The following is a 22,087-nucleotide window of genomic DNA, read 5'->3' on the forward strand; positions in this document are numbered from 1 at the left end:
TTGGATAGGGTAAATAGGCAAAGTTTTAGCTGACTCTCAAGTATCAAACATCCAAGAAATAGCAATTCAGGAAGATACATGTAACTATCTATGTGAGATATAGGTGAGGAAATAGTCATAGGAGAATCAACAAGGGAATCACAGAATCATCACAGAATTCCTACATTGTGGAAATAGGCCATTTTGGCCCAACAAGTCCACACCGACCCTCTGAAAAGTAACCCACACAAATTCAATCCCCTACATTAGCCCCTAACCTACATATCCCTGAATGCTTTGGGCAATTTAGCATGGCTAATTCAGCTAACCTGAACACCTTTGTTTTGTGGGAGGAAACTGGAGCACCCGGAGGAAATCTGCACAAACAAGGGGAGAATATGAAAACTCCGCACAGAATCACCAGAGGCTGGAATCGAACCCAGGTCCCTGGCATTGTGAGGCAGCAGTGCTAATCAATGAGCCACCATGCCATCCATAAACTGGAGGAGTAGAAAACGGAAGAATACGAAAATAACAAAGTCTAGAAGTAAAAGTAATGTCAATAAAATAATATGCTTCCATTTTAAGAAAAGTGGACTTCCTGAGTCTAATTGGCAGAAATTAACAGAGACCTGTTGCAGTAGTAGTTACCTTAGGAATCCTCAGTAAAGGCTAATATCTATGTCCTTTCCTAGTATAAAAACATAGCAGTTGTACAGATGAAATATCTTTCCTCATAACTTACTAAGAAAAGGGACATGGCTCCTGATAGTCAAGAGAATTATTATTTAATTATTGATAAGGAATGTCAGATGACTAGAGGGTCCCTTACTCCTCCAATGAAATAAGTAAACCAATTACAGAAAGGTTCAGTGTTGTGATTGGAGAGAACACGCATTTAGAGACAGAGAGTTATAGAGAGGTACAGCACAGAAACAGACCCTTTGGTCCGACTTGTCCATGCCAACCAGATATCCTAACTGAATCTAGTCCCATTTGCCAGCATTTGGCCCATATACCCATACAGATGCCTTTTAATTGTAATTGGACAGCCTGCACCACTTCCTTTGGCAACTTATTCTATTCAGGCACCACCTTCTGCGTGAAAACATTGTCCCAGGAGTCCTTTTTAAATTTTTCCCCTTTCACTTTAAACCTATGTTCTCTAGCTCTGGACTCCCCCACCCAGGGAAAATACCTTGTCTATTTACCCTATCCATGTTCCTTATGATTTTATAAATCTTTATAAGGTCAGCCTCCAATGCAGCAGGGAAAACAGCCTCAGCCTATTCAGCTTGTCCCTGCATCCCAAATCCTCCAACCCTGCTAACATCCTTGTAAATCTTTTCTGAACCCTTCCAAGTTTCACAACATCCTTCCAATAGGTGGGAGATCAGAATTGCTCTCCATGGTTAGCTCAGTTGGCTGGACAGCTCATTTGCATTGTATAATGTGCCAGTGTGGATTCAATTCCTGCACTGCCTGAAGTGACCATGAGAATGTGCCTTCTCACTCTCTCCATTACCTAAGATGAAGTGACCCTCAGGTTAAACTACCACCAGTTGGTGTTAAGAGAATAGCCCTACGGTGTGATAAGACTGTGGTAACTTTACCTTTACTCGATTCTAAATTAAGGAAGCAGACCAGTTAAATATATTGAGAGAATCAGAAGAAGTTAATCACTATTGCTGGCTGATGATACAATGAGTCTTCCAGAGAGGCTAATGAAGGAAAATTATTAATTAAAGGTATACATGAATGTTGTGCACTGGTTCCAAAATACAGGGTTTGATTAAAGAGTGACTTAGTTAAGTAGAGAAGTTCTAATTGGAATAGTAAACAGATCCCTGGAGAAGGAATGAATTTTATCTTGAAGAATGACATGGAAGCTTCAAGAGTATTGGCTTCACTAACAGGACTGGAACAACCAATGGAAGTGAAAGAAACTGAGATGCAACAACAGAAACATCCTGGTAGTCTCCTGATTGTGTTGTGACCAGACCTCAAGCCCATAGAATTATAAAGGAAGAGGAAGGATCCATCCAAAAAGATGATCAGTAAATTCGGTTATCTGACGCTATGTTCTAAAATGTAAAAGGCGGAAAGTAAAGAGAATGAGACTGATCAGTTTAAGCCAACTTTTATATTAGAAATGCAACAGATGAACCCTAAGACCATAAAATCATAAATTGTAGAAGCAGAAACAGGCCATTCTACTCAATCATGGCTGTTCTGATAACCTGAAGAAGGGCTTATGCCCGAAACGTCGAATCTCCTGTTCCTTGGATGCTGCCTGACTTGTTGTGCTTTTCCAGCAACACATTTTCAGTTCTGATAACCCTCAACTCCAGTTTCCTGCCTGTTTCCTAAAACCCTTGCTTCTTTTACCTTAATAAAAATCTCAGCATTGACAGCCTTCTGAAGTTTAAAAAAATCCAGATTCATTGCCTCTGATGGAAAAAGATTCCTTCTCGGCTGTCTTAAATGTGTGATCTCTTGTTCTGAGGGAGGACCTGTGGTCATGGTCTCCACCACAAGGGGGAAACAATCTCTCTGCATTTATCCTGGCAAGTACCCTCAGACTTTTTTCTGTTTCAATAAGGTCACCTCTTATTCTTGTAAACTCCGATAAGTACATTCCCAATATTGTCAGCCTCTCCTCTAAGAAAATTCCACCAGCCTCCAATGCCTGTATATTTTTCTTTCGGTAACGGCCAAAACCATTCTACTTATGGTCTGACTATTGCCTTGTAAAACCTTACTGCTTTTATATTCCATTCCCTATGAAATATAGGCTTCCCTGCTGAACTTGTATGCCAGCTTCTTATGATTCATGAATGAGGACTCCCAAACCCTTCGATGCTATAGTTTCTTGCACAATTTCTGTATTTAAATAAGATTAAGGTCCTTCATTCTTCCTGCCAAAGTGCATAATCTCACATTTTCCCACATTGTATACTTTCAGCCAAGTTTTGGCCTTTTCTCACAACCGGTCAGTATCCCTCTGTTTCCACCTATTTTTGGGACATTCACAAACTTGATAAGAGTACATTTCCTTTCCTCACCCAAGTCATTAATATATGTTGTAATTAATTTGGTCCCAGCACTAATCTCTGTGGTACACCACTAGTTACAATTGCCAACCTGAAAATGTCTCCTTTATCCCAACTTTGTCTTCTTTTAATTAGCTAATGCTCTACCCGTGCTAACATACGACCGCAACTTAGAAAGTAGCCTAAAATGTGGTAGCTTAACAACCACCTTCTAAAGATCCTAATATATTACATCTATTGCTTCTCTTTTATCTATCCTACTTGTTACCTCCTCACACAATTTTGATAATTTGTCAGGAATGATTTCCCCTTCATGAAGTTACGCTGATTCTGCCTGATCAAATTATTTATTTCTAAGTGCTCTGCTATTGCATCCTTTTTCACAGTCTCGAAGATTTTCCCAATAACTTGTTCTTTGTCTCCTCTCCTTGATAAATAAAGGTGTTACACTGGAAGTTTACCAATCCTCTGTGAGGTTTCCAGAATCGAAGGATTCTGATAAAATTACCACCAGTATATCCATTATCTCAGATCCAGGAGACTTATCAGTCTTTAGTTCCACTCCTTTCCCTAGCACCTTTTCACGAGTAATAGCTATTGTGTTTATTCCCTCTCCTTTTTTGGATCTTGGATTATTTAGTAATTTGGAGCTTTAATAGTGAAAACTGATGCAAAGTATTTATTCAACTCCATTGCCATTTCCTGCTTCTTCATTATTTTCCTATCCTTGTTCTTCACTTTGGCTTCCCTCTTCCTTTTTAAAGGAGATCTTGCTGTCTGTCTTGATATTACTTGGAACTTTACCCTCCAAGTTTATCTTCTACCTCTATTATTTGATGGGTCTTCTGGTTGGTTTTTAAAATTTCCCAATTTTACAAGTGATATTTGCCAGACTTCTTTCAACTTGATGGTACCTGCAACTTCCCTCATTAAATATGGTTTCCTTATCCTATTCTAGAATCCTTCTTCATGATTGGGATATATCTTTGCTATGAATTTTGAGAGCTGTATCAATGAGCCTTCCCAGGAATTGAATCAGAGCAAAAATAGAAGCATTATTATTTTTTAAAGTGAAATGTTAATAAAGAAATGAAGACCACCTCAAATACCAGCAAAATATGAAGTGGTCCAGATAGTGACAGTATCTGAGAAGCATTATGATACTTTATGATTGGCTCACAGAATTCAAATAACTGTTTACTCAACTATTAAGAAAACACATAGTAAAACATTTTTATAGTCGAGGATTGCATAAAGTTGTGATTACCTTTTACCAGATATCCCAAACATGTCAGAAACATTAGAGAAACACCAACCATCAATTTAACCTCATCCCTTAATTCTGATACCAGCAGTCAATGAACCATTTAGCAGGATCTTAATAAATTGGGTAGGACCCCGATCTAAAGCCAGAAATAGAAATTAGTATCTTTTGACAATTGTGGATTTTTCAACAAGATTTTGTGAGGCAGTGCCTTTTTGGAAAAGTGCAAGAAAAGTAGTAATGAAAAATCAGCTCAATTTGTTACAAGATATGGATTATCCAAGAAAATACAATTTGAACTTTGACCTCATCGTATGTTACAACTGTTCAAAGAACTAATGAATAGTTTGGGAATAAAACAACTTAAGTCTTCAGTTTATAATCTACAATCATAAGGTGCATTAGACAGTTGGCTTTAAATTTTAGCAAAGAATTTCTAGAGTGTGAAAGTAGGCCATTTTTCCCATCGAGTCCACTATGACCCTGCAAATAGCACCTGACTAAGATTCAACCCCTACCCTGTCCTTGTAACCCTGCATTTTCCATGGCTAATCCAGATAGCCAGCAAATCCCCAGACGCTGGGCAATTTAGCATGGCCAATCCACCTAATCTGCATATCACTGGACTGTGGGAGGAAACTGGAGCACCCGTAGGAAACCCATGCAGATACAGGGAGAATGTGCAAACTCCACATAGACAGTCGGCCCGAAGGTGGAATCGAACTGGGTCCCTGGCACTGTGAGGCAGCAGTGCTATCCACTGAGTCACCGTACCACCCTGGAAGACCAAGATTAGTGCCTATTATCAGAAATGTTGAAACGATTGTGATAAATTTATTGTTTGCCATGAAGCAAGCTCATAGCAGTCCACCCACGTTTCAGTCCTTTTGAACTGAAATATGGCCATGGGAATGAAAGGAACTCCTGAAATTAATTTTTTTTCAAAATTTAAATTGAAGCTCAAAGACTATTTACAGGAAAAGTTAACTAACATCTCTCAGTCAGCCAAAAATATTTCAAATTGCTCACCAACGAAAGCTATAAGTGTTAACATCTCAACCTTTGACATTTTATCAGTGAAGACAAGATGTCAGTGTTAAGTATCTTTACATCATAAATGCCTGAGGGTAAGATTCATAGTCCATTCAAGATAATTAGGAGGGCTAGTAAAGTGACTTATCTGGTGGGTACTCCTGACCACAAAGAAAAATTGATAATGTTGCATGATTGCTTAAGTGATATCACGGAGAAGATGATGAGAAAGAGAAAGTACATCAGGTGGTAAGTGTAGTGGAAGTATAGGAAGCTCAAGGAAATCTATAGTTATAGATCAGATGTACCATGCGAGGCAAGCTGGATATGGATGATGGTGAATCAGTACTGGTAAAACAACATCCTTATCGATTAAGCCCAGATAATCAACCTTAGGTGGAAATATATTAAGTACGTGCAAGCAAATCATTTAATTGATTAAATGTGGTCAAAACAATTGGAGTCCATGGTGGTGTTGCAAGTCTGCATGGATTACAGAAAAGTTACTAAGTCAGCACTGTGTATTCAGAGACCACAGTTGGTGCAGTACATGTACCAAGTACAGAGTCAGTACTGTGCATCTGCAGTCCAGTGTTGGTACGGTGTGTGAACTCAGTCCAACATGGGTATACCGAGACTCCCCAAGTAGGTGCTCTATTCCCAGCTTTGAAATGGCAGATGAGCCCCAAGTGGACAGAGGAAGTGCATGTTATACCCTCGAGGCCTCACTGGCAAAGTGTTGCATTCCCAAAGACACCTGGGAATCGCTGGCCCAAACCATCCAAAGTGGAGGAGCAGCATCTGGGAACGTGCTGTCAGGAAAAAGCAAAAGCCAGTGAAAACAGTGAAAGGAGCATGCTGCCATGTCAACGCTCTACCCAACCTTTTCTGAGACCATCATCTGCCCCAAGTGTAACAGAGCCTGTAGTAGCTGTATCGGTCTGTACAGCCATCTATGGACTCACCCTGAGAGTAGAAGAGAGTCATTTTTATCTGTGTGGGACTGCGAATGAACAAATGGTGTGTGAATGTAATCCATTATCAGCACAGTGTTCAAATCCAGTGAGCAGTCAGTACAATACCTGTGCATCTAGGCAAGTGTTGGCACAGAGAGAGTGAAGACCAGCACTGGTGTGTGTGTGTGTGTGTGTGTGTGTGTGTGTGTGTGTGTGTGTATATACACGTACAGTTCAGAGTCAGTACATTGCATGTACAGTCTTGAGTTGGCACAGTACGCACACAGTCAGCAGTGTGCATAATTCAAAGCCAGCACAGTGTGCGTGCACGTGCTATCCTGAGTTGGCCCGGTGTGCATGCACAGTCCAGCATAACCAAAGTGGGTGAGCGTTATCCGAGTCAGTGCAGTGTGCAGAGTCCAAGAATCGGTACCATCCAGTCAGCATGTGAGTACACAATCCAGAGTTGGTGCAATGTGTGTCCGTGCACAGTCCAGAATTGGCAACAAACTTGAGCACAGCCCAGAGACAGCATCATTACAGTAATTAATTAAAAGCTTTTGAATTCAGTTAGAAACAGCCCTGACCAAAGTCACAGGTCAGAATCGTCTCTACAAGAAAAAGGAGTTGTTCAGAGCAGTTAAGAGAATAAGTTAGTTCAGGTAAAGGTATTGATTTGTGAAAATTTTCAGAAAAGAAATGTTTGGCTAGAAATCTGCATTGGTTATTCAAAGTTGAGAAAGTCTAAAGATCTCGGATGTGAGAGTCAAAGAAAAGGCTTTGCAGCTCATAGAACAGGAAGAAGGAGGAAGCAGTTAAGTTAGCCTACAAGTTAAATAGTAAAGGAAAATGTCTGGATTTTAATAAACTGTAAAGTAGTGGTGTGGGGACAGTTGATGGAATTTTGTTTTGGCAGGTATTTTAAACTGTTATACTGAGATAGCTTGGTTTGTTTTAAATGTTTTGTATAACGTTCTGTTTCACTGTTGAAACAAAATCTGCAGACTGGAATTTTTAAGACCACTAAATTAAATTAAAAACAAAGCAAAATATGACTTATCAAGTCAGATTTCATTCTGGAAACTGACCTGTCAAGTTGCAACATCAGCTCAGACTACAACACCATCCTAGAGCCTGAATTAGTTTGTCCCATTTGACTGTACCTGAACTATTGCCTCTTTAGATTGTTTGATTACATATTTGTCTACAAATCCTTGATTCTAACTGATCCAGGACAGATTCATCCTAACCTACAGTGAACAGCAGCTTCAGCAGAAAGGATATTTCAGAGATGAAGAGATTGGGGGTGGACTGTTGAGGTGTGCACCTGACCGTAGAGTCATCACCATGGATATGCAGAAGATACATCTTAATCTGGATACACAGCCTGTTCGAATAGAAGAGCTTCCTTTGGAGTTAAAATTCAGATTTCATCCCTTATATTGTTAGTCATGAATTAGTTTCATGATCACGGTGATATAAATTGCCCTCACCTAGACAAGCATCTACACTTCCAACTTTGTTATTAGAAGTTAAGAGAAATCACAGCAGTTACCTGTTTCAAAAGGTCACCACTAACAAGAAGATCCAGCATAGCTTACCCCAAAAATATCAACTAGGTCATCAACAACATAGATCTCCATAATAGAATAAAGTCTGCACCACAGTTGTTGTCACAGTAAGACCTGAGGCACCTGAGTGGTGGACAGTTTCCATAAGTAGGATCTCTGCAGGATACTCAAAGTCAGATTGGTATGAGGCGAACAATATCTAAGATCCTTTGAGGCCAATTCTTTTAGCATCACAACTATTACTGAAATAAGGTCTGCAAATACTGCACCCAGAAGTCAAATAATCAGCTTTCCAAACACTTATCAGCTTTCTAAGTATATCCCATCCTTGGGTTGTGAACAGATACTGCACAATGGTGCTTCATCCAAGACACTTCAACTGGAAACTGAACACAAACTCTGCTGTGGATAAGTGACATCTTGGAAGGAGACAGATGGGGCGGGGGTGTGCAGTGGACAGAGAGAGTCAGCAAAGAGACAGACAGACAGACAGACAGCAATTCTTCACTTAAACAATTAAAACAAGAAATTCTCCACTGGATATATGGTTCAATGTTTTATATCTAGCTTGTCATTTAGTTGAAGTTATTCAGACAAATCCCTCAATAAATAGTTATCTTTTTAAAAAAATCATTCAAAGCTGTCAAAATGCATCAAATAATCTGTAAGAAATAAATTACATGACAACAGTAAGTCAGAATACCACTCTCTAAAAAAATGTCTGCAAGCCCTGAACATTGGTAAAAGTTCCATAATTTCAGTCCTCTCTCTCTCTCTCTCCCCAGCCCCTCCTCCAAAAGTCCAGCTCCACCATTATTGCTTGTCTGTGCTTCAACAGTGTTCTCTGGGGAATTGTTCCTGAGGCACAGTTTACCCGAAAGGTGGCCATATGTGCAGTCGGACCAGGACCCTCTTTGGACCACTGCTGGTCTGGAATACTATTATTCTAAAGGAAGAGGCGGCCACTTCTGTTCAACTTCAGAATCTTTCCCAGTCGCTGTTTTGCAGTTGCCATCCCTTTCTTTGGGCGCTTACCTGCCAAAATGTTGCAACATTAGTATGATTAGTTTATAATGACAATCTTTAACATTACAGCATTCAGACAATCTTAAACACATCAAAGCGAATGGAAGGCAAACTTTCTTACTAATTAGAGAAGCTTATCTATTAATGCTATGATGGTCTCTTTCTCTCTTTGACCAGGGATAGATGTTAAAATGATGTTATTCACTGACCTTTTGTTGCCTGATTGCTCACAGGGGGTGGATTGGACAGGGTCCTCTTGCTGGATGGATGCATGGATGGAGATGTTGGCATGACAGAATGGATGTGTTCCAGGCTCTCGCTGTTATGAATCTCACAGTCTCCCCAGACGTGATCAGCTGATGACCTATACACTACACTCAGAGAATCGGTAGGAATCTGACCCTCATTGTCCTCACGTTCTCCCATCAAATTCTTCTTTTCCTGAATTGTTTGCCTCACTGAGGCTTCTTTTCCAAGGTGTTTTCGTTCCTTCCATATCTACAGAGAAAAGAAAATCAAGATATCTCAGTACAAGGTATGAGTCTCTCGATGTTTCAAGTTTAGGATTTTCAAGCTATAAGGGGTAGCTGGAGTCACTGGGAATCATCAGGGAGAATGAAAGTATCCTGGATCCAAAGTTCCAGGAGGTAAATAAACCAAAAAAAACTTGTGTCTGTAAGGGAGAATCATGGTGTCAGGGACTCGGGGTCGATTCCATCCTCGGGTGATTTCTGTATGGAGTTTGCACATTCTCCCCATGTCTGTGTAGGTTTCCTCTGGGTGCTCCAGTTTCCTCCCACAGTCCAAAAATATGCAGGTTAGGTGGATCAGCTATGCTAAACTACCCATAGTATCCAGGGATATTTAGTTTGGGAGAATTAGCCATGGGAAATGCAGAGGTATAGGGTAGGGAGGATGGATTGATTTTCAGAGGGTTGCTCTTCAGAGGGCTCGTGTGGACTTGATGGGCCAAACGGCCTGCTTCCACACTGTTGGGATTCTATGATCAAAAGGTAGTTTGAGGCATGCAACTTCAGATTTTTAGGACAAGGGGTAAACATGTGGGCAGCACGGTGGGTGGCACGGTGGCACAGTGGTTAGCACTGCTGCCTCACAGCGCCAGAGACCCGGGGTTCAATTCCCGCCTCAGGCGACAGTGTGGAGTCTGCACGTTATCCCCATGTCTGCGTGGGTTTCCTCTGGGTGCTCCAGTTTCCTCCGGGTGCTCCAGTTTCCTCCCATAGTCCAAAGACGTGCGGGTCAGGTGAACTGGCCATGCTAAATTGCCCGTAGTGTTAGGTAAGGGTCTGGGTGGGTTGTGCTTCGGTGGGTCGGTGTGGACTTGTTGGGCCGAAGGGCCTGTTTCCACACTGTAAGTAATCTAATCTCTAACACATACCTCCTTCCCAAAAGGACTGAGGCATAAATGCTTATTCATTTGTTTGATTGAGGGCGGTGGTTTCAAGGGTCAACATACAGAGGTACAGAAAAGGAATAAGCTAAATTGTATGCTTTGGATAGCACCAGAGAATGAAGTTGTACTATGTTAGATAGGAACAGATCAAGGAGAAGAACTAGGAATATGATATAGTTGCAGTAACGAAAAGATAGCTTAAAAATCTTGCATACCGGGTGCTTAATATTCAAGTATATAAAGACTTTAGAAAAAGGTCACAGAATTGTAGAATGGTTAAACAAAGACAAGTCTATTTGCCCCACCATGTATGTGGCATCAGTCTGCAAGAGCAATTCAGATAAGGGAGGAAATAAAGGAGGAGGGAAGCAGTATCAATTAGGAAATGAGTACTGGAAGGAGAAGATGTTGTGGGGAAGCAAAGAGAGGGTCCATGTAGTTAGTACAGAGAGAAAAAAAAGTGGACAATGACACTTCTGTGGGTGTTTTGTAGGTCTCCAAAAAGTTAGGGAGAGAGGAACTAATCTGCATGTTAATCAGAGATGAACAAGAACTATGGAGTAGCAATATTAGGCAAATTTAATTACTCAAGGATCAATTAAGGTAATTTAAGAGCAAAAGGCAAGGAGGTGTAGAAATTCTTATAACGTGTTGAGGAATGTTTCGGAACAAGGAAGTGTTGAAGAACAAGGCATATAAAGTGGACTCTATACCTGTGGGAGAAAATCTGATTAACAGTAATCATTGTACGAAAAGATTTAGATTTGTAATGAAGAGCAAGGAACAGTTAAAGTGGAATTTCTTCATCAGAGGAGAACTAAGTTCATTGTGATGAGAGGGGATCAAGCCTGTGAAAATGGGACCAAATACTGACAGATGATCTTTAACTGAGTGATGTTAGAGAAACAACCCAGGTACACTCCAAGATGGGGATCAAAAGTAAAATAATCAAAGCCAGAAATCCTGAGTTATGAAGAAGGTAGATATAATGTTAACCAGATAGGGGGATGATGCATGGCAAGTAAATTCTTCAAGCAAAACCCAAGTGAAATACAATAAGTTGACAGGGAAAATGAAGAGGAAAATAACACAGGCCAAGAAGGAATAAGAGAATAGAATGACAAGTTACGTAAAGCAAAATCTGGATCAGTAGACAATAAGTAAATCCGAGAGCTGAGACGACTGACTGCCAAAAACCATAACCATCTTCTTATGTGACAGGTATAATTCCAACCACATTAAGAATTTTCCCCTTAATTTCAGTTTTGTTAGGGCACCTTTATGCACTTCACTTTTGGAATTCAGTTCTTTTGTCCATGAGGTCAGCAGCTGAGCGGCCCTGGCAGAACACAAGCTGGGCGTCACTGAACACATTGCAGAGCAGGTACTGCTGGATAACACTGTTGATGACACCTTCCATCAATTTACTCTGATAATAAAGACTAAACTGATGGCCGCATTAGGACATAGAACAGTAAAGCACAGTCCAGGCCCTTTGGCTCTCAATGTTGTGCTGACCTTTTATCCTACTCTAAGATCCAACATGCCCTTCAACTATGATCCATGTGCCTATCCAAGAGTCGCTTAAATGTCCCTAATATATCTGACTCTACTACCACAGCTGGCAGTGCATTCCATGCACCAACCACTCTCTGTAACAAGAACCTACCGGTGACATCTCCCCTAAACCTTCCTCTGATCACATTAAAATTATGCTCTTGTCATAGCCATTGCTGCCCTGGGAACAAGTCTCTATCTATGCCTCTCATCATCTTGTACACCTCTAATTAATTGACATTAATTGGCTGGGTTGGATTTGTCCTGCTTGTTGTGTACAGGTCATACCTGGATAATTTTCCACATTGTCAGGTAGTTGTCAGTATTGTAACTGTATTGGAACAGTGTGGCTAGCAGTGTGACAATCTCTGGAACACAAGTCTTCAGTGCTATTGCTGGAATGCTGTCAGGGCGAATAGCCTTTATATTATGCAGTAAGTCCAGGTGTTCCTTATATCAAGTGGAGTGAATGGAATTGGTTGAAGACTGGTATCTGAAAGTCTGGGAATCACTGGAGGAAACGGAGATGGATCATCCACTTGCTCCTACTGGCTGAAGATTGCTGCAAATGCTTCAGCTTTATCTTTTGCACTGATGTACTCTGCTCTTCCATTGTTAAGAATGATATTTGTGAAGCCTCCTACTTCAGGAAGTTATTGTCCACCACCACTTAAGACTGCATATGGCATGACTGCAGAGCTTAGATCTGATCCATTGGTAGGATTGCTTAGCTCTGTTACTTGCTGCTAATGCTATTTGGCATTCAATTAGTCCCGTTTGGGAGCTTCATCAGGTTGACACCTCATTTTTGGATATTTTGATGCTAATCCTAGCATCCCCTCCGACACTCTCCATTGAATCAGGATTGATGCCCTGGCTTAATGGTAATGGTTGAATGGGGGATATGCCAAGCAATGAGGTTGCAGATTGTGTTGGTATATTGTTGATGACCCACAGTGCCTCATGGGTGCCCAGTTTTGAACTTCTAGATCGTTTGAAGTTTGTCTATTTATCACAGGCCGCACAATACAATGGAGAGTATTCTCAATGTGAAGGCGGGACTTTGTCCCTACAAGCACTGTGTGGTGGGTGCACTTACCAAGACTGTCATGGACAGATGCATTTGCAACCAGCAGATTGGTAAGGATGAGGCCAAGTATGTTCTTCCCTCACCACCCGCTGCTGACCCAGTCTAGTAGCTATGTCCTTTAGGACGCAACGAGCTCGAACAGTAGTGCTGCTGTTGCTGAGTCACACTTGGTGGACAGTGAAATCCCCCAACCGGAGTGTATTTTGTTGTGTTACCACCTCAATGCTTCGTCCAAGTGTTGGTCTATGTGGAGGAGTACCGATTTATCAGTTGAAGGAGGATGGTATGTGGCTATCAGTAGGAGATTCATGAAGCATAGAACATCAAAGCCCACGAAAAAATTGATAGAATGAGCATACACATGACAGATGACGTTCTCGTCAAATGCTGAGAGATACATGGGTGATCATAGAGAAACAACATAAAACAAAGGGGTGCAGGAGCAGATAAACCTGGGAGTATATGTACACAGTCAACAAAGTTAGCAAGACAAGTAGAGAGAGTTTTTAATAAAGTATACAATATCAATTAAGCTTTACTGATAATGGCATAGAGTACAAGAGCAAGGAAGTGATATTGAACTTGTCTATATTGTGTACACTTTCAGAAGGAAGTGAAGGTACTGGAATTGGAATAATTGAGAATGAGTGGGTCCAGATTTCAGGAGATCGAAAAATGCAGCAAAGATGGCATGAAAAAAAATATTTTTTTTTATGCAGTGAGTAGTTAGGGTCTGGAAAATAATGCCCAAGAGGCAGTTTCACTCAAACCTTTCAAAAAGGGAATGAGGCTGTTAAGCGAAAAAAAAACCATTGTGCAGGATTATAGGAAGGCGGCAGGAGAATAGCGCCAAGTGAAATGCTCATCTGGAGAGCCAGTGCAAACATGATGGGCTGAATGATCACTTTTTGTGCTGTAACAATTCTGTGACTTCTGTAGGATGATGCTTTTCAGAGTGAAGGGTTTCTGAAACTGTTCAAAGAGCAGCATAAGGAAAATTGTGGATCCCAAATAAACTAACAAAGGCATTTTTAAGATTCACTTTGTGATCTGAAAGGTGTCTCCAGCATATGATATTTTTAAGGCAAAACTGTTCTGCTGAAAACAGATAATATTCAAATAAAAGCAGATCCTGTACTATTTTATTGGTATTGGAAAGGAAAACTTCTGGATAGCTTCACGATGCACACTGACAATTTCTTCAGGGATTGTTTAGCAGAATTTAGGAAATGTATGATTAAAAGCACAAGAATAAAATTTAAAATTAGGAGCAAGGCTTGTGTGATGTTCAAATACATTCATTTACATATAATTCCAAAGGGTTTTTGCAAATATATTAAGGACAAAAGGGTAACTAGGGAGAGAATAGGGCCCCTCAAAGATCAGCAAGGCGGCCTTTGTGTGGAGCCACAGAAAATGGGAGAGATACTAAACGAATATTTTGTATCAGTATTTACTGTGGAAAAGGATATGGAAGATATAGACTGTAGGGAAATAGATGGTGACACCTTGCAAAATATCGATTTACAGAGGGGGAAGTCCTGGATGTCTTGAAACGCATAAAGGTGGATAAATCCCCAGAACCTGATCAGGTGTACCTGAACAGAGAAGTGATTGCGGAGCCTCTTGCTGAGATATTTGTATCATCGATAGTCACAGGTGAGGTGCTGGAAGACTGGAGGTTGGCTAACGTTGTGCCACTGTTTAAGAAGGGGGGTAAGGACAAGCCAGGGAACTATAGACCAGTGAGCCTGATGTCAGTGGTGGGCAAGTTGTTGGAGGGAATCCTGAGGGACAGGGTGTACATGTATTTGGAAAGACAAGGACTGATTTGGGATAGTCAACATGGCTTTGTGCGTGGGAAATCATGTCTCACAAAGTTGATTGAGTTTTTTGAAGTAGCAGCAAAGAGGATTGATGAGGGCAGAGCAGTAGATGTGATCTATATGGACTTCAGTACTGCGTTCGACAAGGTTCCCCAAGGGACACTAGTGAGCAAGGTTAGATCTCGTGGAATATAGGGAGAACTTGCCATTTGGATACAGACTGGTTCAAAGGTAGAAGACAGAGGGTAGTGGTGGAGGGTAGTTTTTCAGACTGGGGGCCTGTGACCAGTGGAGTGCCACAAGGATCAGTGCTGGATCCACTACTTTTCATCATTTATTTAATGATTTGGATGTGAACATAAGAAGTATAGTTATTAAGTTTGCAGATGACACCAAAATTGGAGGTGTAGTGTACAGCAAAGAAGGTCATCTTAGATTACAATGTGATCTTGATCAGATGGGCCAACGGGCTGAGGAGAGGCAGCTAGATAAATACGAGCTGCATTTTGGGAAAGCAAATCTTAGCAGGACTTATACACTTAATGGTAAGGTCCTAGAGAGTGTTGCTGAACAAAGAGACCTTGGAATCCAGGTTCATAGCTCCTTGAAAGAGGGGTCACAGGTAGATAGGATAGTGAAGAAGGCGTGTGGTATGCTTTCTTTTATTGGTCAGAGTATTGAGTACAGGAGATAAGACGTCATGTTGCTGCTGTACAGGATATTGGTTAGACCACTGTTGGAATATTGCGTGCAATTCTGGTCTCCTTTCTATTGGAAAGATGTTGTGAAACTTGAAATGGTTCAGAAAAGATTTACAAGGATGTTGCCAGGGTTGGAGCTATAGGGAGAAGACAAGGCTGTCTTCCCTGGAGCGTTGGAGGCTGGAGAGGTGACCTTATAGAGGTTTATAAAATCATGATGGGCATGGATAGGATAGATAGACTAAGTCTTTTCCCTGGTGTGAGGGAGTCCAGAACTAGAGGGCATAGGTTTAGGTTGAGAGGGGAAAGATATTAAAAGGGACCTAAGGGGCACCTTTTTCACGCAGAGGGTGGTACGTGCATGGAATGAGCTGTCAGAGGAAGTGGTGGAGGCTAGTACAATTTCATCATTTAAAAGGCATTTGGATAGGTATATGAATAGGAAGGGTTTGGAGGGATCTGAGCTGGGTGCTGACAGGTGGGACTAGATTGAGTTGGGATATCTGGTTGGCATGGACGGTTTAGACCGAAGGGTCTGTTTCCATGCCATCTCTATGACTCTAATTAGAATAGATCGACAATATGTTTAAATCAACCTTTTTGATTAGACCGAAAGAATAGGAACAGGGGTAGGCCATTTGGCCCATTGAATGGTGAAGCTGGTCCCTCTTTTGCAGTTTCCTGCCCTTTCCCCATAACCCTCGATTCTCTCTAATCATTAATCTATCTGTCTACCTCAGCCTTAAATATACACATGGGCTCTGCCTCGACAGCTCTCTGTTGCAAGGAGTTCCAAAGACTCAAAACCCTCAGAAATAATTCCTACATCTAGTTACATGGAAAGAAGAGACAGAGCAAATGTGAATCTCGACTGGTTGGTTGAACTGGCTGTGCAGAAAGAGGAGACCAGTCGCGTTCTGATGCAAATTAGATACTACAAAGAAACACTTGCAAGTACAATGTTTTGAGGTCATTTATAAACATTAAATCTGGAGAAATATATTAAGTTCCAGGATGACCCAAAATTTATGAAACTAGATATTGTATTGTATTTCTGTTTGGGAAGTTAAGAAAATAAAATTATTTGGCTGCTGAAACATTGGCTCTCAGCGAAGTAGTATATGTGGCATTCTATTCATGAAATATTCAAAGTGTAATTCTACATTAAGAGACTAATAAATAGTACAGCCACAGTACAATGAATGTTCATCGAGGGCTCATCTACGGTTTCTGAAAAGTGAGAATGAGGCAAGGTTAACTGCACGTTGATGACGGGAAAAGATCCTCAAAGGAAATATCAAATTGAACGAGTGGTGCAAATCGTTAACTGTCCAGTTATACAAAAATAAATGCTTGCATTAAGAAACAGTTAAGTGTTGTAGAAAAAATATCACCTTTGCATAGGACTTGGAGGGTTTTGATTTAATCCCCAGTTTTTAAATATTGTGAATATGAGCCCTTCTATCCTCCTGTTATATCCACATAGTCCTGCATGTTCACAAAGTGCATATCTCTGAATAAAAGCTTAAAGATTAGACTGCATTGCTGTCCTTCCTGGCTGGTTTTCTGGGATAAAATATGCAGGCTTCATCAATATTGTCCAGAGGGCAACATGCATAAAGTGCATACTGGTGTACAACTTGAGCAGAAACTCCCAGGTTGTAGCTGCATAGCTTAGAGGGAGCACTGGAGAGAAATATCTTATTAAAAAGACCTGAACTAATAAATATCATTTTCCAATGAGGTAAGTAAAAGACTGAGACATGTGCAAGACAGAGTTCCAAATAACCCAATCTACACATAGCATTGGAGTCTAACCTCTTCAGAGAGTTTGGCTGCTGTTCTCAGCGAGCTTCTCGCTTCATGATTCACCAATTCATTGCTGCTCTCAGCGGCTTCCTGTTTCACAGGCGCAACTGTGAAAACAAAAATAGATCGCTGAACATCAACCGAGAACCACAACAGGATCAACAATAGTATCACAAGTCACTGAATAGGGCAATCATTCAGGGGGTCAAGGTCCTTTCAAAACAAAAAGGCTACAATTCAATTAGAGGAGGAGAAGATGCAAATGTGATCACGTTTAAAAACTGAGAGGGCAGTGTAGGGACCACATTTCAGAAAATTACAATTACTTAATGGGTATGGGCATTGTTGGAAAAGCTTGCATTTGTTGTGTATCCCAAACTGTCCTTGGGAAAATCATTGTGAGCTGCTTTCTTGAATCACTGAAGTTGATCTGGTGTGGGTTAAGCCACAAACGCTATTAGTAAGCAGTGGGGTGGGGATGGGATTTCATGATTTTGGTTCAGTATCAGTGATTGGACAGTGATGTTGTTTTATGTTAGGATGGTTTGGGGCTTGAAGGGGAACTTTCAGATAGTGGTGTTCCATGTGTTTCCTTGTCCTTCTTGGGTTTGGAAGGTGCTGCATTGCATCTTTAGATGCTGCCACACTCTGTTGCGAGATTATTTAAGGTAATTCCATGTCCAAGAGTGAACACTGAAAATAATAATACTCCATTCGTGATAGTGTTGAGTTTCATAAGTCCTGTTCATCCAGATCTGTGACTTTGAAATGGTGGAAGGCTTTCAGCAATCAAGAGATTTATCAGGAGGCAAGTTACTCGATACAGAATTCCCAACTACTGATCTGCTCTTGTAGTCACAGTATGTCAACGGTTGGTCCAGTTCAGTTTCTGGCCAATGGTAACACCCCTCTACATTGAAAACCAAATGAAAACAGTCAGTCTGCAAATGTGTAGGAGCTTCCTGTCAATTATAAGTTCAACTGTGACTTTGCCATCCTTGACCTATTGCACTGTTCCAATAAACGTCAACATAACGTCCAGCCACACCATCTCAAACTTTGACTTGAAACTTTAGAGCCTTCTGGACTAAACATGGAGCTCAACAATTATAGATCTTCTCAGTAATAGAGGACAGGGGTTTGGAAGTTGGCATCTAAGAAGCTTTGCTGAAGAACTGTGCATCGTATACACACTACTGCCACTGCATAATGAAGGGAGTGAATGTTGTCGTTGGTGGATGTGGTGCCAATCAAGCATATGCTTTCTCCTGATTGTTGTCAAGCTTCAAGTACATATTCCATTCCTGGCTTGTGCCTTACAGATAGTGGGCAGGCTTAGGGAAGGGGAGTTACCTATTGTTGAATTTTCAACCTCTGATGTGTTCTTGTAATCACTGACTGGATCAGTTAAGTCTCTGCCCAATGTTAACCCCTGATATGTTGATGTTGACTTCCAGCGATAGCAATGTCATTCAGAACGATGACTGGATTTCCTCTTGTTGGAGAGGGCCGTTGCCTGGCTCTATGGCGATCATATGCACTTTGCCATTCAACAAGATTTGAAACTGAATCCGGAGTGCTGCCAGTCTTTTCAGCACCATTTTATCTATCATTATACTGGTCAGTTGCTCAACACCCACATTTTCAATGAGGTTGTTGTCACCATTTATATTTTTTTCATTTGTCATAGGTAGGACAAATGGACATAAGGACATGTTTATGCACAGTCTATATTTCAAACAGAATAAGTAGAAGTCATTTGATGGCTCACTTCGCTGGGCAATATTTGGTTTTCCTTGAATTGGTATTCTTTCAAATTATCCTGATAGCTTTGTCAAAATACGTGGCGTGAATAAGAGTAGATAAATCTCCAGGGCCAAATGAAATGCACCCCAATTTGCTGAGTGAGGCAAGGGAGGACAAATCAAGGCATTTTGAAAATTTTTCAATTCCTCTCTAACCACAAGAGACTTGCTGGAGTACAGCCAATGTGATACTGTTATTTAGGAAGAGAGCAAGGGATATACCAGGAAACTGTAGGCTAGTTGGTCTAACTATTGGTGATGAGGAAACTGTTAGAAGCAATTCTGATGACCAGAATTAATCTACATTTGGAGAGCACAGATCAGTCAAGAACAGTCAGCACAATTTTTTTTTAAGAGGAGTTCATATCTGGCCAACTTGATTGAATTTTTCAAAGACGTGACCAGGTACACAGAGGACAATGCAATCGTTGTAGTCTACCTGGACTTAAGGAAGACTTTTGATAACGTCCCAAATGTAGGAACTGATACAGCCCATGGGATCCAAGGAAATTTTGACAGTTTGGATCCACAATTGGCTGAGTAACAGAAAGCAGAGGTGATGGTTTTGAGAGGTGTTTTTCTGACTGGATGTCTGTGTCCAGTGGGATCCTGCAGGGGTCAGTATTGGGACTCTTGCTATTAAAACATTTTAACTTGAAGGTAGGAAAGGTGATCTGGGCTAAGGGTATGGCAAGTTCTGGGCGGCATGGTGGCACAGTGGTTAGCACTGCTGCCTCACAGCACCAGAGACCCAGGTTCAATTCCCACCTCAGCCAACCGTCTGTGTGTCGTTTGCACATTCTCCCCATGACTGTGTTGGCTTCCTCTGGGTGCTCCGGTTTCCTCCCACAATCCAAGAATGTGCAGGTTAGGTGAATTGGCCATGCTAAATTGCCCATAGTGTTAGGTGAAAGGGTAAATGTAGGAGAATAGGTCTGGGTGGGTTGCTCTTTGGAGGGTTGATGTGGACTTGTTGGGCCAAAGGGCCTGTTTCCACACTAAGCAATCTAATCTAAATAATGAGGAGCATTGCCTTAGGCTACAAGAGGACATGGATGAACTGGTAAAATGAGCTGATCAAAGGCAAATGGAATTCGATCCGGATAAATGCGAGGTGATCGACTGGGCAGGACAAACAAAGCAAGGGATTACATGATGAACAGTAGAACTGTGGGAAGCACCGAGAAATAGAGAAACCTTGCTATCCATGTCCACTGGTCCCTTAGGGTATCTGGACAAGTGAATAAAGTGGTTAAGGAGGAATGTGGTATACTTGCCTTTATTAGTTGAGGCATAGACTTTAGGAGAAGGGAGATAATGATAATTAAGGAAATGTATAAAATACTGGTTAGACCACAGCTCAAGTCTGAAGGGTCATGCTTGAGATATATAGAATTATAAGGGGTATAGATAGAGTAGACAGGAAGAACTTTTCCTCTTGATGGAGGGATCAGCAACCAAGGGATGGATTTAAGGAAAGGAGCAGAATGTATATAAATGTGATGAAAATCTTTTTCACCCAGAGTGTGGTGGGAATCCAGAAATCTCTATTTAGAAGGCTGGTAGAGGCAAAAACTGTTAAAATGTTTATTTAGATGTACACTTGAAATGCCAAAGAATACAAACAATGGGCCAAATGCTGGGAAATGGGATTAGAATAATTAGGTGTTTGTTTCTGATATGGTATGGATGTGATGGGCTGAAAGGCCTTTTTTTTGTTCTGTAAATCTCTCTGATTCCACCTTAGAGTACTCATTCTTCATACCTGTTATTTATTGTACAGAGTTTAATTAAGCTCAACATTAGTTTAAAGTTTCTGCAGATTTTTTAAAAATTCCCCAATACAATCTCTCCTGACTTGATCTCTGACTTCACCCTTGTTTCAGTCTGACAGACATCACTAAGAATGGGAGAGGCAGTGATGTCGTGCATGGCCATTGAACTATTTATCCAAATAAGTCTAGATGAGTGCTCTGGGAACATATGTTTGAATCCCATGATAATATTAAATTAATAATTCTGGAAATAAAAGCTCATCTAATTATGACCAAAAATCCATTATTGTAAAAATCCATCTGGTTTACTAGTACTTCATAAGGAAGGAAATCTGCTATCCTTACCCCAGGTCTAGCCTACATATGGCTTAAGATACAGAGCAATGGAATTGACTATTAATTGCCAGTTAGTTGTAGCTGATCACCAGCAAAATAACTGATAACGAAACCAGGTGGACTGCTTGGCATTGCTCAAGGGGCCATCAGAAACGCCAATGCCACATAATCAGTGGTTCAAGATGATGACTCACCACCAAAGGCAACTGGTGATAGGCAATAAATTCTGGCCTAGTCAGCAACAACATCACCTGAATAAATCTTTTGAAACTCAAACACTATGTAAAATTCTAACATGATTTTATCATCATTTTTCTTCAGAGGGCTATGGATTAATTGATACGATCTCATTTATACTTGGCAAGATCTAAAACATTCTCTTCCCCAGGACTTCCATGAGTACCACAGCACAGAGCTAGTCTCAAATGCTTTCTATTATCACGTCTTTCAAACTCTCATTGTCATCAACTGCATTTGCTTAATCTATTAAAATTGAAATCCTGACTGAATTTTTCATTAGTTTTATTATATGTTCTTGTAATTAGTACTCCAGTGTGGTTACTGTTACAGAAAATGAAATTCCTCCCACCAGCATTTTCTGCCCATTTTATTTCTTATCTCCACACATATGATTGTGCTTGCTGCTTCACTAAGTCAAGGTTGTTTTCTCACTACTGTCCTTGTGCCATTCTTTACTATTAAGTTCAGCCACTTTTCCATTTTGCCAACCTTTTCAAAACATAGATGGACCCTAGATGATGTAGATTCTAATCTTAGAAAAAGGAGTGATTTAATTAACAGGCTGAGGATAGTTAGTCCAGAACAATGAGGTTAAGTCTTAAAATCTGAGCAATGTATTTCACAGACAATGTCTGTAAACACTTCTTCACAGA

General features: G+C 40.8%; 1 protein-coding gene across 4 annotated transcripts in view; it reads right to left on the reverse strand.

Annotated features, from left to right (window-relative positions):
• Nucleotides 1-7,180: 7,180 nt before the first annotated feature.
• The window catches only part of LOC132825028 (lysine-specific demethylase 7B-like), a 97,362-nt gene continuing 82,455 nt past the window's right edge, over nucleotides 7,181-22,087 (reverse strand). The window contains exons 18-20 of one of the 4 annotated variants that reach the window (XM_060840031.1): nucleotides 17,288-17,385; nucleotides 9,091-9,379; nucleotides 7,181-8,890 (exon numbers count right to left, since the gene is read on the reverse strand). In XM_060840031.1, the coding sequence (XP_060696014.1) occupies nucleotides 8,802-8,890; nucleotides 9,091-9,379; nucleotides 17,288-17,385 (476 nt within the window). In that variant the 3' untranslated portion in view covers nucleotides 7,181-8,801. Of the gene's footprint in view, nucleotides 8,891-9,090; nucleotides 9,380-17,287; nucleotides 17,386-22,087 lie in introns of those variants that run through there. The other 3 variants (XM_060840032.1, XR_009645739.1, XM_060840033.1) reach the window with 3 other exon arrangements.

This window comes from Hemiscyllium ocellatum, chromosome 19, assembly GCF_020745735.1.
Source record: "Hemiscyllium ocellatum isolate sHemOce1 chromosome 19, sHemOce1.pat.X.cur, whole genome shotgun sequence".
In the NCBI taxonomy this organism is placed as follows: domain Eukaryota; kingdom Metazoa; phylum Chordata; class Chondrichthyes; order Orectolobiformes; family Hemiscylliidae; genus Hemiscyllium; species Hemiscyllium ocellatum.